The 25,341-nt window shown below is 46.0% G+C and overlaps 2 protein-coding genes across 3 annotated transcripts; one reads left to right on the top strand and one right to left on the bottom strand.

The window, feature by feature from the left end:
- Positions 1-277: 277 nt before the first annotated feature.
- LRRC29 (leucine rich repeat containing 29) lies at positions 278-15,623 on the bottom strand. Of its 2 annotated transcripts, none has more exons than XM_032230249.1 (7): positions 15,549-15,623; positions 8,773-8,874; positions 6,507-7,490; positions 4,788-5,003; positions 3,347-3,559; positions 2,784-3,001; positions 278-1,571 (listed from the first exon to the last, which is right to left on the bottom strand). In XM_032230249.1, exons 1-7 carry the CDS (start codon positions 15,573-15,575, stop codon positions 1,397-1,399), a joined length of 1,935 nt encoding a protein of 644 aa, XP_032086140.1. In that variant the 5' UTR covers positions 15,576-15,623; the 3' UTR covers positions 278-1,396. The 2 variants fall into 2 exon arrangements, with proteins under 2 accessions (XP_032086140.1, XP_032086141.1); XM_032230250.1 differs by having other exon boundaries at positions 3,347-3,448.
- A 134-nt stretch (positions 15,624-15,757) lies between these two features.
- Positions 15,758-23,749, top strand: TMEM208 (transmembrane protein 208). The gene is made up of 6 exons (XM_032231325.1): positions 15,758-15,857; positions 15,997-16,092; positions 17,939-17,998; positions 19,186-19,322; positions 21,971-22,055; positions 23,201-23,749. Exons 1-6 carry the CDS (start codon positions 15,852-15,854, stop codon positions 23,336-23,338), a joined length of 522 nt encoding a protein of 173 aa, XP_032087216.1. The 5' UTR covers positions 15,758-15,851; the 3' UTR covers positions 23,339-23,749.
- The last annotated feature ends 1,592 nt before the right edge of the window (positions 23,750-25,341 follow it).

Raw genomic sequence — 25,341 nt, 5'->3', positions numbered from 1 at the left:
CCACCCATGTGACCGAATGGGAATGGCTTGCCGCCCATGTGACCGGATATGAAATTATGAATTAGTACTTAGGTCGGTCCAAGTAGCTATTCAGAAACTCTGGCATTGAAGCATGCAAGTCTTAAAGCTGTCAAGTTACAAGATCCTTACCAGTGGTGGGTTTCAAAAAATTTTGGAACCTCTTCTGTAAGTGTGGCCTGCTTTCCGGGTCCACTGGTGGAACCTCTTCTAACCAGTTCGGTAGATTTGACGAACCGGTTCTACTGAATAGGTGCGAACTGGTAGGAACCCACCTCTGAAAGGGAGTCATACCGGTTCTCTGGCTGTGTTGCCTTTGTGCCACACCCCGGGGTCATCGCAAGATGTGTGGGAGACCATTTATCACGTGGTTCACAATTTCCCTTCTTATTTTTGTGGCAGTGGGCTGTTAACTAGTAGGCCTTTTCTTTTTAACTCTTGTGGTGCACAAAGCTACCTTTCAGGCATGATTTGAACGTGGATCCCAGTGCTGTTTTGTGGAAGGAGGCATCTGGCAGACCTCGGGCTATTCTGGATTATAACCTGCAAGGGGTCTGTGGATGGTGAAACCAAATACATAACTCTTAGCCAAGATGAGGGAGTTGGGTTTAATAGCCTGCTTTGTCCTTTGCCGCAAACTCCAAAGCACGGATAAGATGGCAGCCCTGTTTTATATCTCTCTCACACACACACACAAACACACACACCGCCCTCTCCAGGTACACAAAGTGAGTCCCGGGCTTAGGAAGACGAGATGGATGCTATCGGAAAAAGTTGCTTTTTTTCCCCACCCTGTTTGCAAGAAGAAGTCAGTGGGACCTCTCGCTGTGTCCGAACTGTCGAAGGATGCTTTGGTATCAGTGAGGAGGGCAGACTTTGAAAGCAGAGGCAAATCCAGGTTTCCTCCAAAATTGACAAAGGGACCTTTTAAGGATTAGCCGCTAAGAATGTACTTATTCCGTCTGCGTAGAGGGAATTCACAGCCTTTAGAAGGGACAAAAAAAAACAAAAAAAACCACCCTTCTCTGGCTATATCAAAGTTGGTATGAATAACAAGACTTGTCCTGCTGTCTTGTCGGGATTACCACTCCCAGCATTTACCTCATTTCAAACTCTCGGAGCAAATAAATATCTTCCATTCTGCTTGTTAGAATACTGAAATTGCTGGTCTTGCTGAATACCTTCTGGAAAATAGTCTCGGGACCTGTCTTCACTACCATGGAAGGTGGGCTTTGCTTCCTGGATGGGGCGTTAGGAGGCCACAAGATCGCAATTCATTTTCAGCCAGCGGGCAAGAGGCTCTCTAGGCTGGCCTTCCCACCTGGATGGAGAAAGGTTAACCAAGGTGTCTAGGCTCACAACAACCCACAAGGGTTCCTCAAAGGGTGATGGAAAGGTCTGCTCCACCCACAAACCGTGACTGGATGCTGGTGTTGCTCTGAGGGGGAAGCTGTGACTGGAAGCGTTCCACGTCGGCCATGTTGATCTGGCTGCACATGGAGATATCCAAGGACTTCAGCAACTGGCACTTCCGACCGATGGACTTCAGGGTCCTAGAAAGGGGATACACCTTTACACGTTGGTCTCTGATGTTCTCCACCCACCTCCGTGAAGAAAGCTCTGCTGTAACCTTGCCATCCCCGTCTCCTTTGTAAGATCATGTCTACAGTGAGGGACTCGCGGTTTGTATTCGCCAGAGAAAATGGGCATGGCCCTTTGCAGGGGGAAAGGTTTCTCAACCAGGGTGTTGTGGCCTGCCAGATTTGGACAGTGAGGAAGTTGGGGAGGAACATGGGCCAGTCCTGGAGTCTGGGGAAGGCTCTGAGGAGGGCTCTGCATTGGAGGCAGAGAGGGGGAGAGAGCCCTATGCCAGTTATCATCTGCCTTCAGAGTCAGACATCAGTGAGGCAGGCGAACAGCTGGGGCCTGTTCCCAGTATGTGCATGCGCATTGTTGCCAGGTGAAGGGAACAGCTAAGCAACAATGGTCAACTCGGGAGCAAACCCACAGGTGGACGGTGAATGGCCCCTCCCACAGGAAATAAAAGAGGAGCGAAAGGGGAGTGGAGTTTGCAGGAGACAATTAGTTCATTCCTGTATTCTTGCCAAGTATTACGGCGTCTGAAAGATATTGGCCTGGCCACTCTCCAAGCCTGATAAAGGTTGGTAATTGTGAACTATCTTGAAAGTGTGGGAGAGGAAAGTCTTTGCAGGAGAGGAATTCACTGTAAATTAAATAAAAGGGGTTTATCGGGACGGGGACTCAGCTTCGGGCTGCTGGGGAAACCTAGGCCAGAACACAGGGGTCTGCACCCACCCAGGCCCTGGACCGCTACTGGACTGCAGACCATCAGGAACTGGGACACCAAAGTGGCAGGCGAACGCCTGAAGCTTCATTTGCACATACACAGGTTTTAGGTTGAGCGTGTGGAACTTTCCCCCTCAACCTATGGAGATACTCAGTCATCCAGATCATGGTTGTCCTAAAGGTGCTTTCTTTCAAGAGGCAACTGGACTTTCTGGTTTTCCGTTGAAGACGTTTCACTTCTCATCTAAGAAGAAGCTTCTTGGAGAAGCAAAATGCCTTGAAAAAAGCATTCCCCTCCGCTTGCCGAAACTACCGAAGCTGCTACCAATAGAACCAAAAAAGGTTGGGGACCCCCCCCTGTTCTAAAGAATTTTAGAAGGTCAACTGAGGAGCCTTTGGATTGGGAGGCCCCAAAGCATTCGGGGCTGACCCATCTCTTGCAAACTTCGCTCGCTTACCTGGGCGTCAGCTGGTTGCAGCCAGAAAGAACGAGATGCTGCAACCTGCACAAAGATTCAGCTGCCTCGGCAAAGCCTCCGTCCGTCAGGTTTGTGCAGTGGCTCAGCGCAAGGTGCTCCAAGCTCCGGCAGTTGCGTGCAACAGCGAGGAGGCTGGTGTCGGTGATGTTCGGCACGAGGCTGAGGGAGAGGTAGCGAAGATCTGGGAAGCTAATAACCTGGAGGGGAAGCGCAGAACCAAATCCTGCATGAGGAGCAAGGCATACATCAGGCTGATAGGAAATCACCCCTTTTCTCAACCTTGGCAACTTTAGCTGAGCTGCAGTGGCGCAGTGGTTAGAGTGCAGTATTGCAGGCTGCTTCCGCTGACTGCCGGCCGACTGCAGTTTGGCTGTCAAATCTCACCAGACTCGGAAGGATGGAAGGCTGAGTCAACCTTGAGCCTAGTGAGATTCGAATTGCCGGGAGTCAGCAGAGGCAGCCTGCAGTACTGCATTCTAACCACTGCGCCACCACGGTCCTTGTCCCAAGATCTGCTTGCTCCAACCCAGGAGGCTCTGTACCTTGGCTATGCTCATGTCCGTCAGCTTCCCGCAGGCGGTCAAATCCAGCTCTTGCAGACGGGTCAAGGCGTTCAAAGAGGTTTGGCGCTGCTCTTGGGCCTTCTGTTGGTTGAGATGAATGACCATCATTTTATCCTGCTCCAGAAACTGGGGTGGGGGCAGGAAAAACCCCATGTTGCCAAAGTTCCTGCTGAACTTAGGGCCAGCATCTTTCTGTCAAAGCAAGGTCGGGAAGGGTGGGTAAAAGGAGCCGAAACCTTTCTCGGTTGCTTAGATGGCCAGGTCGCCTTTCCCACGCTCAGGTGTGCTCTAATGGCCACGTTGGCTGGGGAAGTGGAAGTCCACGGATGTAGTGGACATCCAGGAAAGGACCATAATGGAGTATGATACAGGACCACTGATGCTAGGCCTCCAAAACACAAAAAGGGAATTGGCGGTTTGCAGGCCGCTCCTGTGGCTATTTCAACCTCTCCTCACAGGACAACTTTCCCACCATCACCGTGGAGGACAGCTCTTTCTCTCAGTTAGGTTATGTAAACATTTTGGGTGCTTGTGCTACCAAAACACATGCTCACTGTTGTGGCCCGCCAGCATCCAGGGGATCTGGTAGCAGATTCGGACAGTGAGGAGGTTGGAGGGGGGGGGGGGGACATGGACCAGTCCTGGAGTCTGGGGAAGGCTCTGACGAGGGCTCTGCGTTGTTGGCAGAGATGGGACCAGTTATCGGCTGCCTTTAGAGTTGGACATCAGTGAGGCAGAAGAACAGCTGGAGCCTGTTCCCAAGTGTGTGCATGCGCAGAGCTGACAGGAGATGGGAATAGCTAAGGAACAAGGGTCGACTTGGGAGTAAGGCCACAGGTGGATGGTGAATGGCCTCTCCCATAGGGAATAAAGAGGAGCGAAAGGGGAGGAGAGTTTGCAGGAGACAATTAGTTCAATTCATTAGGGTGAAGATCTGTTCCTGACTTCTTGCAAAGTATCGTCTGCTACAGAGGGGCGTTTGGAAGATATTAGCCTGGCAGCTCTCCAAGCCTGATAAAGATCTGTAGTTGTGAAATCTCTTGAAAGACTGTTGGCCAGGACTTTGCTGGAGAGGAATTCACTTTAAACTAAATAAAAGGGGTTTTATTGGGACGGGGAGTCGGCTTCGTGCTTTTGGGAAGCCTAGATTAGGACACTCACCACCCAATAAGGTGCTTGGCCATTAGACAAAAAAAGTCTGTGTTTATGAGGTGAGATACACCAATTAATCAATGGAACAATATGCCTCCAGAAGTTGTGAGTGCTCCATCACTGGAGGTGTTCAAGAAGAAACTGGACGTCTATTTGTCCGGGATGACATAAGGTTTCCTGCCTTGGGGTTGGGAGTGGAAGACCTCCAAGTTCCCTTCCAGCCCTATGACTCTATGATTGAGTATTTCTATGACTGATGTCCTCTCACCTCTTTGGCGCTTTCATGCTCCTTTCTGGGCTCCTCGATCCCCAACAAGCCCTCGTCGGTCAGTTCTTTACACCAAGCCAAGCGGAGGACAGTTAAGCGTAAAAGACTGGAAGTGATGGCTTGGACACTCCGGTTAGAAAGCGACACGCAAGACGACAGATCCAAAACCTGAAGGTTCTTGCTTAGAGCTTTGGCCAGAGAGAGCACAGTGCTGTCCTGCAGAAGAAGAAGAAAAGTTCTTCTCAGAGGGGGCATTGCTGCGTGTGAATTTTTACCTCAAGCTGGGAAGATTCACATACAGGTAGTCCTTGACTTAGGGACTGGTCAAAGTTATGATGGATTCTAGCAAAGGCACTTAACAACCTGAATTTGAAATTCCAATGTTTCCCCCCTGGTCCTCCCCTGCAGTCATTTGTCTTCCAGGTCTACATCAAACTTTAAACTGCCGGAAGGAAGCCACCTTCTTGGCTTCATCACTGGCCAAAAATAAGTCCTTATCAGTACATGTTTTTGGTAGTAGCCACTGTAGTAGTGGATTGGCTGCAATCTGTCTCTACATTCACCCTGCAGTCTGCATTACAGCTATTTAGAGCTCCCGTGGTTACAGGACCTAAATTTTCATCTTTCCCTCCCCAGAAACTAGTGTTTACTTCCAGTTTTCAACAAAATACACCACTGGTGAAATTCAATTTTTTTTTAACTACCGGTTCTGTGGGCATGGCTTGGAGGGCAGGGCAGGGGAAGGATATTGCAAAATCTTCATTCCCTCTCCACTCCTGGGGGAAGGATACTGCAAAGTCTCAATTCCCTCCCCACTCCTGGGGCCAGCCAGAGGTGGTATTTGCTGGTTCTCCAAACTGCTCAAAATTTCTGCTATCGGTTTTCCAGAACCTGTCAGAACCTGATGAATTTCACCCCTGAAATACACCCAATGGCAAATAAAGAGTTTGCTTAATGTTGACTTGATGACTACCACAAAAATGGTCAATATATTGGGTGATGATGGTTGTGCGATGACCTGCTTTACCCCGACATAACGTAGGATTAAAATTGAGGGCTCCATTAGGCTCTTATGTCTAGGACTACCTGGATTGCATTAAGCCAAATATTTAACCATGGTTTAGTGAAGAAAGCACCAACACAAGATCCACGTTATATTAAGCTAAAGCCAAAGCCGTGACCCGTCAAAACCGCGGTCGACAAAAGCGCGTTCGACGAAAGGGCGTACGTGACATCATCACAGCGTGACGAAAAAAATTAAAAATTGAAATAAAAATAAAATTAAAGCAAGCCGATTCACATAAAGGTAAGGGTTAGGGTTAGGGTTAGGGTTAGGGTTAGGTTAAGGGTTAGGGTTAGGTTTAGGGTTACGTTAAGCGTTAGGGTTACGTTTAGCGTTAGGTTAAGGGTTAGCGTTAGGTTTAGCGTTAGGGTAAGGGTTAGGGTTAGGTTAAGGGTTAGGGTTAGGGTTAGGTTTGGGGGGGTTAGGGTAAGGTTTTCGCTTTAATTTTACATTTACCGCTCACAGTGCGATGTTTTCGTCGCGCTGTGATGACGTCACGTACGCGCTTTCGTCGAGCGCGCTTTTGTCTACCGTGGTTTTGTGGTGGAACCGCCAAAGCAGCTCATTATGGCTTAGCACAGTGTGTGTGTGAACCAGCGGTTGACTCATACCGCTGACCTCAAAGAAATCAATTAAAGAACCATCACAGAACTTACCCTGACTAATGAACAAAAGGCAACCTTCAAAGATTTTAGCTTGGGAGGTGTTGTGTTTGTGCCAAAAGCTTTCACGAGCTCAGTGCAGCTGACCAGACTGCATTCAGACACATCCAAGCTCTGGAGATGCTTCAGGTGCGATATTCCCTGGAAGCCAGCATCAGTCAGCCGCGGGAGCTTCCCCAGGCGCAGGCACTGGAGTGCGAAAAGCCGGGAGCTGATGGCCAGGCCAGCCTGGTCCGAAAGCTCAGAGCAGCCGCTGAGGTCCAGGGTGGTCAGATGGGGCTGGTGCTGACACAGGACACTGACCGCCTCATTGGTCAGATCCCGGCAAGCCTGCAAGATGAATTCCTGCAGCTGCAGGTTCCCCACTTGCACCAAGGTCCTCATTGCCTGGCCGTTAATGTTGGTGCCGCTCAAATCCAGAGACTTCACGCCAGCAGCTCGCCGGCCAAGAAAGTGTACGAGGTTGCGGAAAGACAACAGGGCCGAGGAGTTGTAGTTGTGGGAGCCGCTGTAGCTGTCGAACTCAAAGGTAAGGTGGCAGCGGGCCAGGGCCAGCTTGGCCAGCTGTGGACAACAGCTGGTCAGGCGGTTGAAAGTGAGATCGGACAAGTACCTTACGCTGGACATGTTCAGTTCCTGCAAATTGGCTAGCGCTTCTTGGGCTTGCAATAAGATCTCTTTTTTGGAGAGCAGGGTGCCGGACATGAAGATGCTGTTGCAACCGCTCAGGTCCAGGGCTATGAGGTTGGGGCAAGCCAAGAGGAGCTCCTCGAAGCTGGCTTCGGTCAGGCAGCTGCCGTTCAGGCAGAGGCTGCGCAGGTGGGGGCCCAGGTAGTTGGCGGTGCATTTGACGACGTCGCGGGAAGTGGTAGAGCTGTCCAAGTTGGCCATCTTGACGTTGTATACGTGCCTTTGGGCCAAACCCCGGATGGTGCCCAGGGAAGCAGAGGTAGCTGGGATGTTGTAGAGGACATTCTCCTAGAATTGAAGCAAAGCAGGGTCCATCATGGGGACATGCAAGCAGCCCTCGACTTACGACCATTCATTTAACCACAGGTCGAGCAAAGCCTGGGAAAAAAGTGACTTACAAGCCCGTCGTTGAAGTCGCAGCGGCTGCACCACTCCCCTATGGTCATGTGACCGCATTCCAGGCGCTTGGCAACCAGCTCGCGTTTCCAACGGTTCCCGGGGTAATGGGATCCTGATTTGCTGACTGTCCAAGTTGACTTCCAAACAAGCAAAATCAGTTGGGGGAAGCCAGATTCAGGGAAAAAACCCACGATTCGTTGAAAGATTGCGAGATTCGTTTAACACATATGAAGATTTCCTTGATAGTCATAATTAAGATGGCCATAAAAAAAACCCTGTCTACTCATGGGATGACTCATTTTACGACTGCAACAACTTGCAATGGAAAATTGCAATTCCCCATTGCGGGTTTTCAGTCAAGGATGGCCTACCTTCCCAAGGAGGCCAATTTGATATACCGTACTTCCGAATCGATTGCCAATATCTTTTTGATGTTTGGAGTAACGTTTTATAGAGGAAGAAGGGTGGTTTTTGGATCCCCTTCTTTTAAAGAGGGGAGTTTGAAAAGGAGATCTGGGAAGTGAAACACTCTTATTCCCATTCTTCACAATCATGTAAAACGAGCCAAGCTTCCCCGCTGTAACGTAACATATTAACATATGTGGATATGCATATTAATACCCACCACAGGGGTGGGCTTCAAAAATTTTAGCAAGGGGTTCTCTGCCTGGTTGCTGTGTGGACATGACCCTGGTGGGCGTGGCCTAGTCAGCCTACTGCATCATGGCGGGGTGGTGGTGGGTGTTTTTGCCCTCCCCGTGCTGTGGAGGCTTTCCTTGAGCCTCCGGGAGGGCAAAAACAGCCTCCCCAGGCTCCGGAGGCCCATTTCCAGCCTTCCTGAATTTCTGGTAGGCCTGTTTTTTGCCCTCCCCGAGCCTCTGTGTGCGCCCTGCACTTACCTGCATCCCAAACAGGCCGAGTGGGGATTCCTGGGAGAGGCAGGGCAAGGTGGGCAGGGCGAGCCAAAAAGTGGGATTTGGGGGAATCTTAGCTAGAGATCCAGCAGCCCGCCTCTGCATACAGTCACTGGCAAATTGGAAGGCTGGGATGATACTCCCAAATCAGTAAAAAAATGCCCATTCTGATACAAGGGAGATTTTCCAAAAAGGGGATTGCCTTTGGAAGGAATAGAAAGCGTAGGCGAATGTGTTGAAGCCCACAAAGGTTTTACCTGTCGCAGAGAGTCTAGGGCTGCAAAATACCAGGTTCGGTCAACCAAAGACGCCTCTTTTCGATCAGAGATAGGTAGAAAATTCAAGATATAAGTGATGACCTGTAAAGGAGAAAGCAGAGGCCAACTTAGTTGTTCAAACTGGGAAAAGAATCATTTTATCCAACGGGAAACGTCATCTAAAAGTTCTTTTTTTAACATGTTTTATGTGACGTTCAGAATCTGCTGAATTTCATCACTTTTTTTTCAGTGCGGTTGTAACTTTGAACGGTCACTAAACAAACTGTTTGCAAGTCAAGGACTACTGTATTCTTTCCAGAATTTAAAATGACACCAACTGAATCACTGCACAGAAGGCTTCAGATACGCCAACGTTTTGACCATTTATTGCCATCAAGTCCAATGCTTTCTGATGCAAAGACAGCCTCTAATTTGCATCGACATTTTGACTAGTTGAACAATATGTTAACTGTTAGAAAAGGAAACATCCGATTCTCTTCTGCTTCGGCTTAATATAGCAAGAGTAAAGTTAATTTCAGATATTTGTCTGATGGTAAACCATGTGGCTTAGAAGAAGGAAGTCTTCTGCAAATCTTATTATCCACTTTTTCAGTTTCATTTGCTCATAAAATGCCAGGGGTTGCTGACCTTTACAAAGAGCCAGATGTGATAAAGCTTATAAAATAGTAAATAATTTACTGTAATTGTCTCTGCACAACAACAAGCCATTGTACGTGTGAACAAGTATTCTGAGAACAGCAGCTATTATCTATAAGAAAATAATTCAATTACAGTACTTGTTTGTTTTATCTGGATTGAAAAAAAAAGCCACCATATCTCCTTCTGGTTTGAGGTGGATGAGTTTTTATGCTTACCTACGTTGGGGGCAGTGGTGGGTTTCAAAAATTGTTCGAACCTACTCTGTGGGTGTGGCCTCCTTTGTGGGAGTGGCTTGCCGCCCATGTGACCTGATGGGAGTGGCTTGCCACCCATGTGACTGGATATGAAGATGCCGACGACACTTGTCAGAACCACCTTAAATTACCTCACACACAGCACTGGCATGCATAAGAATATGATGTAAAGTTGTTTTTTAAAAGGCATCTTTGGTTTGCGTTAAAACAACTTCAACACACGCAATGTTCTGATTGCACCACAAACGCAGGAGTCATCCTTACCTTTCACAGAGGCACTGAGTTTTATAAATAGGAGCATGATAGTGTAGAATAATCATATCCAAGGACTAGTAGTGGGTTTCAAAAAAAATTGGAACCTCTTCTGTAGGTGTGGCCTGCTTTCTGGGTCCACTGGTGGAATCTCTTCTAACCGGTTCGGTAGATTTGACGAACCGGTTCTACCAAATAGGTGTGAACTGGTAGGAACCCACCTCTGGTTGGGGGTTTGCCATAAACCTATTCTGATCTAGATAAGATGTCACCATCAAAACCAACATGTATTTTGAGAAAAAATTAAAGTAAGCTATAAGCCACAGTTTACAAGTTACAGCCTATGTAACTTAGAACTACAGTTGGACCCATGCAACTGGAAATGGCTGAAACAGACAATATCCAGTTTATTTTAGTACCATGCAATAAAAACCAGTCAGAATTTTTGTTAATATGGTGAATTATAGAAACAACTGATAGTTAATATGGTGAATTATAGAAACAACTGTTAGTCTATCTTCTATCTATCTAGTCTTAAATGAATGGGTTTATGAAGCTTTGAACAAAGAAATAAAAAAAAAATGTTTAGCAGTGTTTTAAGTTCTATAAAATCATTTTCCAAAGCAACTTTTTCAAGGAGTGGCTTTCATCCCAGAAAAGCTGTGTTTGTTTTAAAATATAAAGACACATTTTCAAAAGCAGTTGTGCTCAAAAAGGCAGCAAGTTATCTCAATGGGAAACGGAAAAAAGGGGTGGGGTTTTTTTTTTGTTTTTATATATATGTATCAGTGATGGGTTTCAAAAATTTTTCGAACCTACTCTGTGGGTGTGGCCTCCTTTGTGGGAGTGGTTGCCAGCCATGTGACCTGGTGGGAGTGGCTTGCCAGCCATGTGTATGTTCTCTCTCTCTCTTTCTCCTCTCTCTCTCTCTCTCTCTCTCCCCTTCCTCTCTCTGTCCCTTTTTCCTTTTTTTCTTTCATCTCTCTCTCACTTTTTCTTTCTTTTTTCTTTTTTCTTTTTTTATTTCTTCCTTTCTTTCTCTTTCTCTCTCTGTGTGAGTCTGTCTCTCTCTGTGTGTGTGTGTCAGTGGTGGGTTTCAAAATTTTTTGGAACCTCTTCTGTAGGTGTGGCCTGCTTTCCAGTCCACTGGTGGAACCTCTTCTAACCGGTTCGGTAGATTTGACGAACCGGTTCTACCGAACTGGTGCGAACTGGTAGGAACCCACCTCTGATATGTATGCAGTGCAATGCTGAAATTCAAAAATTTCCCCTACTGGTTCTGTGGCCGTGGTTTGGTGGTCATGTGAACTGGGTGGGCGTGGCTACACAACTGACTCACACACAATGTAGAAGCAGCTGGACTTCACACAAAATGGCCACTGCAACAAGCAGGCACCTCACAGACAATCAGGCACAGCTGATAGGTAGTAAAAAAAATGCTTTAAAAAGTTTTTTAAAAAAGTTCCCACGATTGCCCTGCCCAGCTGATTGTCTCATAGCTGATCCTTGGAACTTTTTTTTTTTTACTTTTTAAAGCATTTTTTTACTACTAGCTTGGGCGAACCGGCCCAAACTGGTAGCATTTCACCCCTGATGCAGTGACATGTTTATTAAACGTTTTGAGGGGAGTGCTACAATGCACTTCAGGAAATGAGGTCTGGATTGGGGTTGGTTTTCTTTCTTTAGAGCAGTTTCAGTTACGTGATGAGAGTCTGTGGCCAAACCTTGCAATGACAAAATGATTACCGTATATACTCGAGTATAGGCCGACCCGAATATAAGCCGAGGCACCTAATTTTACCACAAAAAACTGGAAAAGTTATTGACTCGAGTATAAGCCTAGGGTGGGAAATGCAGCAGCTACCGGTAAATTTCAAAAATAAAAATAGATACCAATAATGTTTTTGAATATTTATTTCAAAGAAAAACAGTAAACTAGCGGTGTATTCAATGAAATACTTCACTCACCTCATGATGCTGATGTCCCGCTGTGATGATGATGTCCCGTGCAGCCGCGGGAGCAATGTCCCGCCTCCTATGACACATGGCACAGTGATTCCTATCATTGGATCACTGTACCAGAGGAGGTGGGACATCGCTATGTGGCTGCTTGCCATAACAAGGAGGAGGTGGGACATCGTTGCAGAGCGGCAGGAGGGGGAGGAAGGGGAATCATAAGACAGCCCTGCATTACATTAGAACGTGAGGAGGGGGGATGGTGCGGTGCGCGCTGCGCGGCAAACTGACACAGAGGGAGGGGAAACTCACAGGGGCGCCGGGCCATTCACGAGCCTCACCCAGCGGCATGGCCCCGCCCCTTTTTCTCCTCCATTTCGGGCAAATTTTTCACTGACTCGAGTATAAGCCGAGTCGGCTTTTTTCAGCCCAAAAAGTGGGCTGAAAAACTAGGCTTATACTTGAGTATATACAGTATTTTCACGCTAAGTTCCTACAGCGACATCAGACAGTTTCAGATGGAGTAATTCAGTGTATCACCTCCATGCCTTCCAAATAGGATTTTATTACCCACTTAAACATTCCAGTTCCAGACAGTTGTGTATCTGTCCTAGGAATGTGGTCATAAGATCTACTATTAGAGAAAACTGTTTTTTTTTAAATTAATGTGGCTATCAATCTTTACTCATTGCTTGATCCTGATGCCCTGTTTTGGGTCATCCAGTTACCTACGCCTTGTTGAAAGGTGAAAATTATCCTGTTGTTTAAACACGACATAAGCCAATTTTCATGTACAAACGGGGATTCTTTCATTTAAAAGGGTTTCCAATGCAAGAACAGAATAAACGAACTCGCAGCAGTAAGTATATATATCTAAACTATGATAACGATTGGAAGAATTTCACTTTGATCAAAGAAACTAAAAACAAAAATAGAAGGAAATATTAATAGCTCAGGATTGAATAGTACAGTCTTTGGTACTCTCTGAGTTTGATTGTTTTCTTGCAGACATTTCACTACCTAATTAGATAAAATCATTAACCTAGTGAGTGTGATTTACTCCCTGTTTATATATAGTATATTGCCTTGCCAGTATTGGTAAGGATGTGGTTTTCTCCTTGGCCATTCTTTGAATAGGATATTCTCTTTTGCTTGACTGTTGGTCTGGTTTTAATCCCTGCTTATCTGGGTGTTGGTTGCTGGAGAGGATGTCTTCTGATCTTTTCGTTTCCTTCTTAACTTTATTATCTCTTTTAAATGGTCTATAAATGTGATTTGTCTCTTTGTGTTTATAAGTTGATTACAGACTTGTTACAGGAATTCACTAGTGATTTTGGATTTAGCTTGATCTAGGATTCTCATCACAGTTTCCCAATTTAAACTATGGTTGATTCCATTTGTTGTGAAATTAATTAATGAGTTTTCATTGTGTCTAGTGATTGCTGGTTGATTTTCAGAAAAGGGGAAAGGGGGGGGAGAGTCAAGAAAAAGAATTGGGTATCTTGCACTTATTGCTCAAAATCCAGGCTTTCAAATTCTGCTTCAAAGTACTGTGAAAGTGTGAAGAAGTTCCATGAGCGACTAACAATAACAAAATGTAATGTTTACTTGAATGCAGTCAATTTTGTATCATGTAGTTTTAACTCTTGATCAGGAATTCCAGGATATTTTTTTTTAAATATTTGGGGAAAAAAATTGAAGATCCTAGAAGTTTGAAAATCCATCCCCTCGGGCATAACACAATTTATTTGGTTTTGGTATACCACATTGTGTGAACCTACTCACTTGTTGAACTTGATGCGTTCCAGTTAGGATCAATTATTATACATCAATTATTTTTATTCCTCAGCAATTAAAAAAAAAATAGTAGGAACTTGGTTGCCCAGGGCAAGGAATCTCTTGTCAGCCCTGTGTTGGTTCTGCATAAAATAGAATAGAATAATAGAATTGGAAGGGACTTTGGAGGTCTTCTAGTCTAACCCCCTGCTTCAGCAGGAAACCCAACACCACCACTTCAGACAAATGGTTATCCAACATCTTCTTAAAACGTCCAAAGTTGGGGCATTCACAACTTCTGCAGGCAAGTTGTTCCACTGGTTAATTGTTCTAACTGTCAGGAAAGTTCTCCTTAGTTCCAAGTTGCTTCTCTCCTTGATTAGTTTCCACCCACAATATCCTCTAAACCTTGCTATTTTCTTTTTGAAACCCTATGTGGGTCTCACACTTTCTGAATCACTTTTCAGGAACAGATGTCCTTGCTGCTAAAGAAGCAAGAATCTGAGTGGACCCAAGGTTATTTTAGAGCCTAGGAAGAGCAAATACACAGTTCCTCATTTAGGCAGTTCAAGATGCATCTTAAAGCATCTGCACATAATTATCTCCTAAGCATTTTGTTCAGCACAATCACGTTTTCCTCCTTCAGGACTCTGCACTGCAGTTTTCCCCCCAAGCATTAAAAAAAAAATCAAAAACATTGCTTTATATAACAATCCCAGCCACGGCAGCCAATAATCCTCCTTGCTCCTTTTAAAGCACTATTTAGCTCCTTGCTCCTTTTACAGCACTATTTAGCTGCAGCCCAGCTCCTCAGGTTTCATATCATAAAATACCTTATGCCACCAGACTTGAAATATTGGACTTAGACAACTTAGAACTTCGCCGCCTTTGGTCCCACCGAAGCGTAGCACATAAAATTATCTGCTACAATGTGCTACCTGTCAATGAATACTTCAGCTTCAACCACAACAACACACACAATAGATACAAACATATGGTAAACCGCTCCAAACTTGATTGCAGAAAATAAGACCTCAGCAACAGAGTGGTCAATGCCTGGAATGCTCTACCTGACTCTGTGGTTTCTTCCCCAAAACTTTAACCTAGACTGTCTTCTGTTGACCTCATCCCATTCCTAAGAGGTCTTTAAGGGGCATATATAAGTGCACCAATGTGCCTACCATCCCTGTCCCAATATTCCCTTATATTTGTATTCATTTCATGTATTCATAATCATGTTTATACTTATATATGTTATCTAATACATGTTTGACAAAATAAATAAATAAGAATAAATAGATAAATAAAATCCTGCAGTTGGAAAGGAGGACCCCCAAGCATCATCCAGTTAGTCCAACTTTGGGCAGCAACATCACGATCCAGGTGGCTGCCCTGCCTCTTCTGAAGAACTGGGCGCGATGGAGAACACACCACCCCTGCAAGGTAGGCTGTTTGGCTCCCCTGCGCATCTTTCACCGTTAGGAAGTTTTTTCCTTTAGGGGGATGCAAAACGTAGGAACCTGCGAATTATGCACGCGGCTAAGATCAAAGAAGGAAAAGGATGATAACCCGGAGGATGACAAATAGGACATTTAAGGAACAACCGCGAAAAAATGCTAGCTCCTGACACGCGTTTGCAGACACGCCCGGATGCACCTACGCGGTTCAAGTACGAAGATCAAAGAAGAAAAAGGATGAAGAGAAATAGGAAGAGAAATAGGACATTTAAGGAGCAACCGCGAAAAAAATGATAGCGCCCGACACGCATTTGCAGACACGTCTGGATGCAAACACGCGAGTCGAGTGCGGAGCGCAGTGCTGAGCAAACCTGGCAGGGCTCCACATGAGCAGCATACCCGCGTCCTTGGCCGCCCTTACCTCTACGGGCAGCCTGCAGGTGTCCATCGCCGGCCGGAGGTCATAAGATGAGCAAAACACAGATGATGCAGAGCCGCCTCCAACGGCCGGCCCCGCCCACGCCCCGCCCACCAGCTCCTCCCCCGCGTTCTACGATCCCCAGGGCGACGGCGCGATGCTTGTCGGGAACTGTAGGCCTTCCAGAGGAAAGCGTTTCTGGGCGGCGCTGATGTGACGCAAATGCCGCCGCGCCGGAAGCCTCGCTGGTGGTGAGTTGGTGGTGGACTTGCCTGCGTGCCCTGTAAGGCTGGCCGGGGAGTCGCCATGGCGGTGAGTCGGGCCTGGGGGGGACGGGATCAAGCCTGGGCGAGCGGGGGGGGGGGGGGGGGAATAGTTAAATCAAGACCGAGGAATGGGATAATTTTTAATTTTATTTTTAAAATATGGCCTTTTATTCCCCCCCTCCCAGCCCAAAGGAAAGGTAGGAACCAAAGGCAAAAAGCAGATATTTGAAGAAAACAAGGATACACTCAAGTTCTACCTACGAATCATCCTGGGGGCGAATGTAAGTATGGGGCGCTGGATCTCGGGGGTGGAGGGGGGGGGAGATGAGCCAGGGCAGCCTGCTTATTTTTGCTCAGGGAAGAAGAACAGAACAGAATTCGTTATTGGCCAAGTGTGATTGGACACACAAGGAATTTGTCTTTGGTGCAGAAGTTCTCAGTATAAATAAAAAGACAAGATACGTTCGTCAAGGATAATAAGGTACAACACTTAATGATAGTATAGGGTACAAATAACCAATCAGGAAACAATCAATATCAATATAAATCCTAAGATACAAGCAACAAAGTTACAGTCCTGCAGTCATAAGTGGGAGGAGATGGGTGATAGGAAGGAAGAGAATAATAATAATAATAATACAGTCTTAGTAAATTTGACAGTGTTGTGGGGATTATTTGTTTAGCAGAGTGATGGCATTCAGGGGAAAAACTGTCCTTGTGTCTAGTTATCTTGGTGTGCAGTGCTCTATAGTGTCATTTTGAGGGTAGGAGTTGAAACAATTTATGTCGAGGATGTGAGGGGTCTGTAAATATTTTTACAGTCCTCTTTTTGACTTGTGCAGGGTATAGGTCCTCAATGGAAGGCAGTTTGGCAGTAATTGTTTTTTCTGCAGTCAACCAAAACTGTTGTCATCATAACTGGTATTATCCTAAAAGAGGACCTGATCTGGGGAGCTCACATTGCAGCGCTGGTCAAAAGGGCCCAGCAGAGATGATACAACCTGAGACTTCTCAGGAAACAACAACTGAATGAAAAACTGCTGGTGACCTTCTACCACTGCACCATAGAGAGTATTTTAACTTACTGCGCCTGTATATGGCTTGCCAATTGCACAATGGCAGATAGGACAGCGCTCCAGAGGGTTAAAGTCATTGCCCAGAGGATCATTGGTTGCCCTCTCCCCTCTTTCGAAGAGCTTTATATCTCCCACTGCCTTAAGAAAGTTCAAAGCATTCTTAAAGATCCATCTCATCCTGGGCACCTCCTTTTTTTTAAACTATTACCATCTGGCAGATGGTACAGGATAATAAAAACAAGGACAAACAGGCTGAAAAACAGCTTCTATCCCAGAGCGATAACTATATTGAATTCTACTGTATAGTGCAATATTAATGCAATATCAGGGGTTTTCAATTCAATGGCATAGAATGTGAAGGATGTGCTTTTTTGTTTTATTTTTGTAGTTTTCTTATGTATGATGTACACGGAAGCTGGCATTTAATTTTGTTGTATGGGGTGCAATGACAATATTAAACAAAAAATTTAAAAAAAAAAATCTTAAAAGCTGCAGCTATAGCTCCCCCCCCCCGCCCCCATTGGGGGCAGCAATAGCTGCTCAAGTCCCAGTCCACAAAATCCTATTTTTGAAGGTAAAAAGTGGAGTTGAAGTTTGATTGGGGGACTTAACTATAGATGGAGCAATGGTGGTGTAGTAGTAATGCAGTCTACATCTGCCTGCAATTTGGCAATTCGAATCCTCACCAGGCTCAAGGTTGATTCAGCCTTCCATCCTACCGAGGTGGGTAAAATGAGATCCCAAAGTGTTGGCAGGATGCTGACTCTAAACCACTTAGAGAGGGCTGTAAAGCACTGTAAAGTAGTATATAAGTCTAAGTGCTATTGCTAAATTTTGTCAATCCTGGCAACTGGAACATGAGATCTTCAGTTCCCAGAATTCCCTGGCCAGCATTGCTGGGAGTTAAAACATAGAACATCATTGGAGTTGGAAGAGACTTGGAGATTGAAGTTCATACGTGTTAAAGTTGTCTAGTTTGAGAAATGGCTTTAAACAAAGAGCTCAATGTGTCTTCCTGTTTCGCTCTTATTTTGATATCGTTTCCTTCCAGGCCATTTACGGAATTGTCAATCTTGGGGTCTTCTACATAACAGCCACCATTTGGACGTGGGTGAGTTCTATATATTTTCAGACTGTCATTTCTTTGGAGTCAGGGACTGTCAATCTGTGTTGCACACCGAGAGTTTGGGGGGGGGGGGCGTGGAAGGTTGATTCAGGAGTGTTCTTTGTGTTTCACTCCTTTCTGCAAAGAAAGAAGTCTTTATCGACCTGTTTAAAATATTGGCTAGGAGAATATTCATATTCAACTGCCATCCCTCTGTCTTCACCAATTCTCCACAGCTGAGATTCTGTATCATGTTTGTAAACTTGCGGGCAGGGGGTGTTCTGACCTAGGCTTCCTGAGAAAGCATAAATCACAATCTTAGTCCCCAAAACTCTCTTTTATTTATACTATAAATTATGGCCATTCACAGCCCACAAGGCTTCACAAACTATGTGAAGATTCTGACAGATGTCTGCTCGAGTTGCCACAATCTTTCAGGGGAATGTTGATAAACACCCACCTTATCTCCCTGGGAATGCTGTCAGAGACCTAATTGCCAAATGCAGAGCAAGGACAAATTTAGTACAGAGTCAAACAGAACTTTTCAAAGCTTGAACTGACCAGATGAACTAATTGCTTCCTGCAAAAGCTCACCTCCCGTTTGCTCCTCTTGTATGTCTTATGAGAGGGGCCAATCATCTCCAAGCCTTACTCCCAAGTCGACCCTGTTTTCTTAATTGTTCTTGCCTTCTGGCAGCTCTGTGCATAAACACACTGGGGACAGGCTCCTGCTGTTCTTCTGCTTCACTGATGTCAGACTCTGGAGGCTCTGGAGGCAGCAAATAACTACCAGATGGCCTCGGACACAGAGCCCTTGTCTGACCCTTCCCCAGATTCCAGGACTGCCCTGTGTTCCTCTCCAATCTCCTCCCTGTCTGAATCTGCTGCCAGGTCTCTGGTCGCTGGCGGGCCACAACAGGAGGCTCCACATGTAACCATCAGTAAACCATTCTTCCATTACAGCTGTCTTAATCCTTAACAGAAGTGTTTGCATCCAGTTGTGCCCAGTAATCCTGGTTAAAAAGATTGCATCAGCTACAAAATATGTTTCTCTTCATGTCTATCTTTGCCAAGTACAAACCTTTGTGCGCTTCTCAAACTTTGTGTTCTTCACTGAAGGGGTATCTCCAAAGTATCTCCGAAGGGTTTTACTGATTTTTTTTTCCTGGCTGATTTTTATATCCTCCCTTTAGGTTGCCTTTGTGTTCAGCTTGATGGTCTATGGGGCCAGCTACCAATCCATGAGGTCAATGGCCAAGCCTACTTTTGGAGAGGGCGGCAGCCTTGCCGATGGCGGGATTGATCTGAATATGGAGCAGGGAATGGCAGAGTGAGTGTCAACACTACCTAAGTCCAGGTGAGCAGATCCTGCTGCCTGAGCGCATACGTAGTTTTCCTTCATAGCTGTTCTGACCTAGGCTTCCCCCAAAAGCCGAGTCCTGGTCCCAACCAAACCCCTTTTATTAAATGAATGTGGATTCCTCTCATTCACATTCATCAAGGCCTGGCAAAGAGTCTTTCAAAGGACTATTTGTGACCACAGACCTTATCTATCTTGGAAAGCTGCCATGGAAATATTTTCCAAATGAGGTGCTGTGCAAGGAAAGACTGGGCACAGAGTCTCTGAGATTCAGGGACAGATCTTCACACTCCTGAAACAAATCTAACGACGGAACGAATGAATTGCTCCCTGCAAAAGCCCACTCCCCTTTCGCTCCTCTCTTATTTCCTATGGGAGGAGCCATTCACCTTCCACCTGTGGCTTTACTCCCAAGTCGACCCTGATTTCTGAGTTGTTCTTTTCTTCTGGCAGCTCTGCGCATGCGCACACTGGGAACAGGCTTTAGCTGTTCCTCTGCCTTACTGCTGTCTAGCTCCGTGGGTGCCTGATCACTGCCAGACGGCCTCGACCCCGCTTCTGCCTCCGACGCAGAGCCCTCACCAGAGCCTTCCCCAGCCACCAGGACTGGCCCATGCTCCTCCCCAACCTCCTCACTGTCCGACTCTGCTGCCGCCTCTGCTGGACACTGGCGGGCCACAACAATAGCCTCAATCAGTGGAGGGACACACTGGTCCCAAGGCCACCTGCATCTCCTTGTGTGTGAGACCTCCCCAAAACACATTTTTAATAGAATGGTAATTTTTAACATTACATAAATTATTAAATTGATAACAGATGGATAATTGTGTTAACAATTGGGTTCCCGTATTCACTGAGCTTGGTTGTTTTCTTGCAGATGTCTCATTACTAATCGAGGTAACCTCATCGGTGTGCACGGGAGAGTGGTGTTCAGCAAACTCTAACCCTAAAGCAGTCTGTTCCATTGCTGAATATCTTCTACCACTAAAAACATATCTTCTAATGTTCAGTTGTGATCAACATCCCTGCACTTTCTGCCTGTTAAGTCCAGTCCTGCCTCTTGGAATAAGCAGATGAGAAATCATCTGCATCTTCTGTGTAACTTCAGATATTTGATAATAACTCTCCAGTCTCTCTTTACAGGTAGTCCTCAACTTACGACCATAATTGGGAACCAGAACCTCCACTGCTAAGTGAGGGCGATTGTTAAGTGACACGTGCCCGGTGTTATGACCCCTTTTTGTCAGGGTTGTTCAGCAAATCAAGGCAGTTGTTATGTGACTCATGTGATCATTAATGCAAATTCAGCTTCCCCCGTGGACTTTGCTTGACAGAAAACAGCTGGGAAGGCTGCAAAGGCCATCCCAGGCCATCTCCCTGGGATCCTACAGTTGTAAATGCATACCGGTTGCCAAGTGCCCAAATTTGGGTCACACAACTGTTGGGATGCAGTGATCATAAGTTTGAAGACAAACTGCAACTTACTTTTTTCAATGCCGTTGCAACTCAAACAGTAACTAAATTTAGGGTTGTAAGCGGACGACTGCCTGTAGTTTTCTCCAGATTCATCATTCCTTAATGGTCCCTAAATCATTCTTCCTAGGACTTTATTCAACACTGTTTGCTTTCAATTGTTAACAATAATAGAGCCAGGGTGGTTAGAGTGAAGTACTGCAGGCTACTTCTGCTGACTGCCAACTGCCTGCAATTTGGCAGTTCGAATCTTACCAGGCTCAAGGTTGACTCAGCCTTCCATCCTTCCGAGGTGGGTAAAATGAGGACCCAGATTGTTGGGGGAAATACGCTGAATCTGTAAACCGCTTCACAAAACCACACCCACAGAACCAGTAGTAAAAAAAAATTGAATCCCACCACTGCTCCAGATGTTGCTGAATGTTAACTCTTGAGACCCAGTCCATGGGGCCAATGGGGAAGGATGCTTGCAGTCACCCTTCAGCCTTGAAAAGACCATATTTCCCATCTATGATTCATGTGGGGGTTCACTGATACTTCACCCATGCTCTGTTAAACCTCAACTCACAAGAAGCAACTTCCTGCCCTTCCACCATTCGCATATGTGGATGCTACAATCATCAATGAGCCTTGATGGTGCAGTGGTTAGAATACAGTACTGCAAGCTACTTCTGCTGACTGCCAGCAATTTGGCAGTTTGAATCTTACCAGGCTCAAGGTTGACTCAGCCTTCCATCCTTCCGAGGTGGGTAAAATGAGGACCCAGATTGTTGGGGGCCATAGGCTGACTCTCTCAACCGCTTAGAGAGGGCTGTGAAGCATTGTGAAGTGGTATATGTCTTAAGTGCTATTGCTATCTCAAACGGATCGCAATAATCCAGAAACTGGTCAGCAAATCCATGATTTCTTAGCATAACTTGAGGCCAAGCCTCTTCTCTGTCTTTTAACCAGACGGTTGTAGTGCTTTTCTCTCTCTTCCCAAGTCAATCCTGTTCAGGCACAGTCTACATTTTTGATCCTCCGTACCCTTTTTTAAGCCAGTCCTTTTCATTTCTGGAATGGAACGTAGGAGAACAATAGAAGACGCTGAGACTTTGATCTTCTGCTCTAATAAAAAATCAGCCTTTTTTTCTTTCCACCCTCAGGCATCTGAAGGATATGATTTTGCTTACCGCCATTGTCCAAGTGCTCAGTTGTTTTTCCCTCTATATGTGGTACTTTTGGCTCTTGGTAAGTTTCTTTTCTTACTTATTTGTCCACAGTGCATTCTTCCTCTTTCCAGCTACTGTATTTTTCGGAATATAAAATGCTCCGGAATAAGCAGACGCACCTTAGTTTTTGGGAAGGAAAATAAGAAAAAAAAAATTCTGCCTCTGCCTACCAGCATCCATTGGTTTTTCCTCTGGCTACTGTCCTTAGCAAATAGCCTTCTCAGCTTCAGCACATTAGCCCAATTCAGCATGAGCAGCTGATTGGCAGGTGGATCAGCCTCGTGGAATACCTCCAATCAGTTGTTCCCAGAGGTGAACTTTAGCAACAGGTTTGCTGGTTGTGAGGACCCAGATTGTTGCGGGGGGGGGGGGGGGATGCAAACTCTGTAAACCACTTGAAGAGAGCTATAAAGCACTGTAAAGGGGTATATAAGTCTAAATGTTATTGCTATTGCCACTGACTCAGCCTTCCTTCCTTCCGAGGTGGGTAAAATGAGGTCGCAGGCGGTTGCGGGCACGAAGCTGACTTTGTAAATCACTTAGGGCTGTAGAAGCACTGTAAAGCGGTATATAAGTCTTATTACGATTGCGAAATGGGATGTAATTCCTTAACTACCAAAACCTGAGCCGGGCTTTCCATCCTTCCGAGGTGGATAAAATGAGGACCCAGATGGTTGGGGGCACGAGGCTGACTTTGTAAACCACTTAGGGCTGTAGAAACATTGTAAAGCGGTGTATAAGTCTAAATGCTATTGCTATTGCCACTGACTCAGCCTTCCATCCTTCCGAGGTGGGTAAAATGAGGTCGCAGGCGGTTGCGGGCACGAAGCTGACTTTGTAAATCACTTAGGGCTGTAGAAGCACTGTAAAGTGGTATATAAGTCTAAATGCTATTGCTATTGCCACTGACTCAGCCTTCCATCCTTTCGAGGTGGGTAAAATGAGGACCCAGATGGTTGGGGGCACGAGGCTGACTTTGTAAACCACTTAGGGCTGTAGAAACACTGTAAAGCGGTATATAAGTCTTATTGCGATTGTGAAATGGGATGTAATTCCTTAACTACCAAAACCTGAGCTGGGCTTTTTTTGCCTGATGCTCAGCTGTAGCAACTTTGCTTGCGGCATGCCTTAGTAGGACTCCCTGTTTTTTGTTCCCTCTTGCAGGCTCCGGGGCGAGCGCTCTATCTCCTTTGGGTTAACCTTCTGGGTCCTTGGCTCACCGCGGAATCACCGGCTGCCAACCAAGAGCCCAATGAGAAGAAACAGCGCCGGCAAGAACGCCGGCAGATGAAGCGGTTTTAAGCTGCGCTCCTGAGCGCAAATGTCAGGCCACCTCGGGGTCTGCTGTTTTATCAGGGATTTGAACCAATCGGAAAACATCAGGGGATTTTGTTTTGCCCCCTCCTTTGCTCTTCCCCTGACACCTGTCCATCCTAAGGCTACATGCTTGCAATGGGAGGAGTCCGGGGGGGGGGGGGAGACCCCCAGGCAAATCGTTTCACTTCTTTTTCCGCCTTAGGGCAGAGGGAGGGGGACCGCGGGGAGAGGGCTGCCGATGTGTAAATACCTTTCTCAAATGATGCTGTAATATGAATCGGACGATGAGGGTCTTTCAGTGTTGGAAGCCAGGACGCATTAAAGAGACAGCCGCACGCACAAAACGTTTGCCCTGCGAGGGCTTGCAGTTTGCGTGGGTTTCCTTTGGTCTTTTCACTGACTCTCCTGCTTTCGTGATCGTTCCGGTTCAGACCATCTCCCCAATCACGACAAACCCTCTAGGCGTCACCAACTTTTCGGACCTCCGGGGACCACTAAATTCGTAATTTTCATAAGTACATGAACACTGGGGGAAGATCCTCTTCCGTTTCCTGGTGCTCCCCGGCACACACACTCCTGTTTCGGCACTCAGTCGCCGAAAAGGTTCGCCAACACTGACCGACAGCAAACCCCACTTCTCTTTAGCGCTGATGACATCTAGCTTGGTAACGAAACGTCTTCAAGAAAATAATCCAACTCATAGAGCGTCAAGGATCCCACATGAATTACAAATATTTTCTTTTGATCAGAAGTAGAGTAACTAGTGAAGAAATGATGAAAAGAAGCCAGCAGGCTGTGTCCATTGTTCAAAACCCCTTTTTTTGTGGTTCTGGAAGTCTTCTCTAGCCACACATGCCAAAAATATGGGGGTGGGCGGGCAAAGTTGACTGTTGCATTGAAACAGGACATACCCCTTTAAAACATACAAAACATATAACTAGCCTTGACACTGCGCAGGATGGTCCAGATTTGCCATCAGTGATCTGAAATCTATAGACTTAAAAAAGCTGCCCACCCATGTTTGCCAGTTCTCTCCCCCCCCCCCCTTGCTTCCCTACGGAGGACCAGAAAAAGCAGGAAATGAGAATTTAGACTTGGCAAGAAGTCACATGGGAGATAGCATCTTGCTGCAGTCAAGAAGGGAAAATATTGGAAGTTTAACAAGGAGGAAGTTTATTCAATTAAAATGAACCTGATTTTTGATCTGCCAAGCCCAGTTTCGTGTTGTAAGAAGTTAGCATCCACCCCTCTCCTAGGAAGAAGATACTTTAGGAAATATTAAAAAGGAAGAATATTTCTCCCTAAAAGGGGGGCAGAAACTCAGCCCCCACCTCCCACCTTTGTCAATGGGCCGTTAAAGCCTGAGCCAGTCTATTCTACATAACAAAAATCAATCTCCTTCAGGCAGAGCCATAATAGGAATTGACCAAAGCCTCTTCATTACATCATTCATCACCCAGCAAGGCTCAACCAAGTCTGGGACACAGACAACCTACAAAGTTATCCCTGCATGGCCCCATGGGAGTCTGACAACCAATCAGAATACAAGCTCAAATTCAAAAGCCCAGAGAGGGCATAAAATCCAGGAACTCTCGGCATCTCTTCCCTTTTTGCCCAGGATCTCAAGCCATGTGGTCCTGTCCACCATTAAACCATCTTTCCAAGTAGCTTCTGTGTTTCCAGTGTCTTTCCTCCCCACTTGCAACTGAACCCAGATGGACATTTCTTCCAACAGTGTATTCAACTAAAATACCCTCCTCTTTCCCCCTTAAGTTCACGTCGTCATATTTGTGTGTCTCTCCAGTTTATTGCGATGGCTTATCTGGGGTTTGTCTTGAATGGCTTCCAAGCTAGTCTAGAAAGGAAGTCTCTCCGTTCCCTTGTTTTCAAAATGTTTTTCGCATTAGACTCCTTCCTGCATTCTGGATTTCTTCCAGTTGTTCTCTTCTGAGATGTGTTGCTGTTTGTCAGCCAAGCCGGTTTGCAAA

The sequence above is a fragment of the Thamnophis elegans genome, chromosome 14 (genome assembly GCF_009769535.1).
Source record: "Thamnophis elegans isolate rThaEle1 chromosome 14, rThaEle1.pri, whole genome shotgun sequence".
Classification (NCBI taxonomy): Eukaryota; Metazoa; Chordata; class Lepidosauria; order Squamata; family Colubridae; genus Thamnophis; species Thamnophis elegans.
The sequence above is the reverse complement of the archived record's forward strand: the minus strand, read 5'-3'. Positions and strand labels throughout refer to the sequence as shown.

Excerpts from the sequence above, each read along its gene's own strand:
- LRRC29 (XM_032230249.1), bottom strand. The coding sequence starts at position 15,575 with ATGGACACCTGCAGGCTGCCCGTAGAG. Across the intron at positions 7,491-8,772 it reads CCCTAGACTCTCTGCGACAG|GAGAATGTCCTCTACAACAT; the intron begins GTAAAACCTTTG and ends CTTCAATTCTAG. Across the intron at positions 1,572-2,783 it reads TGCAACCAGCTGACGCCCAG|GACCCTGAAGTCCATCGGTC; the intron begins GTAAGCGAGCGA and ends TCCCCTTTCTAG.
- TMEM208 (XM_032231325.1), top strand. Across the intron at positions 16,093-17,938 it reads GAATCATCCTGGGGGCGAAT|GCCATTTACGGAATTGTCAA; the intron begins GTAAGTATGGGG and ends GTTTCCTTCCAG. Across the intron at positions 17,999-19,185 it reads CAGCCACCATTTGGACGTGG|GTTGCCTTTGTGTTCAGCTT; the intron begins GTGAGTTCTATA and ends TCCTCCCTTTAG.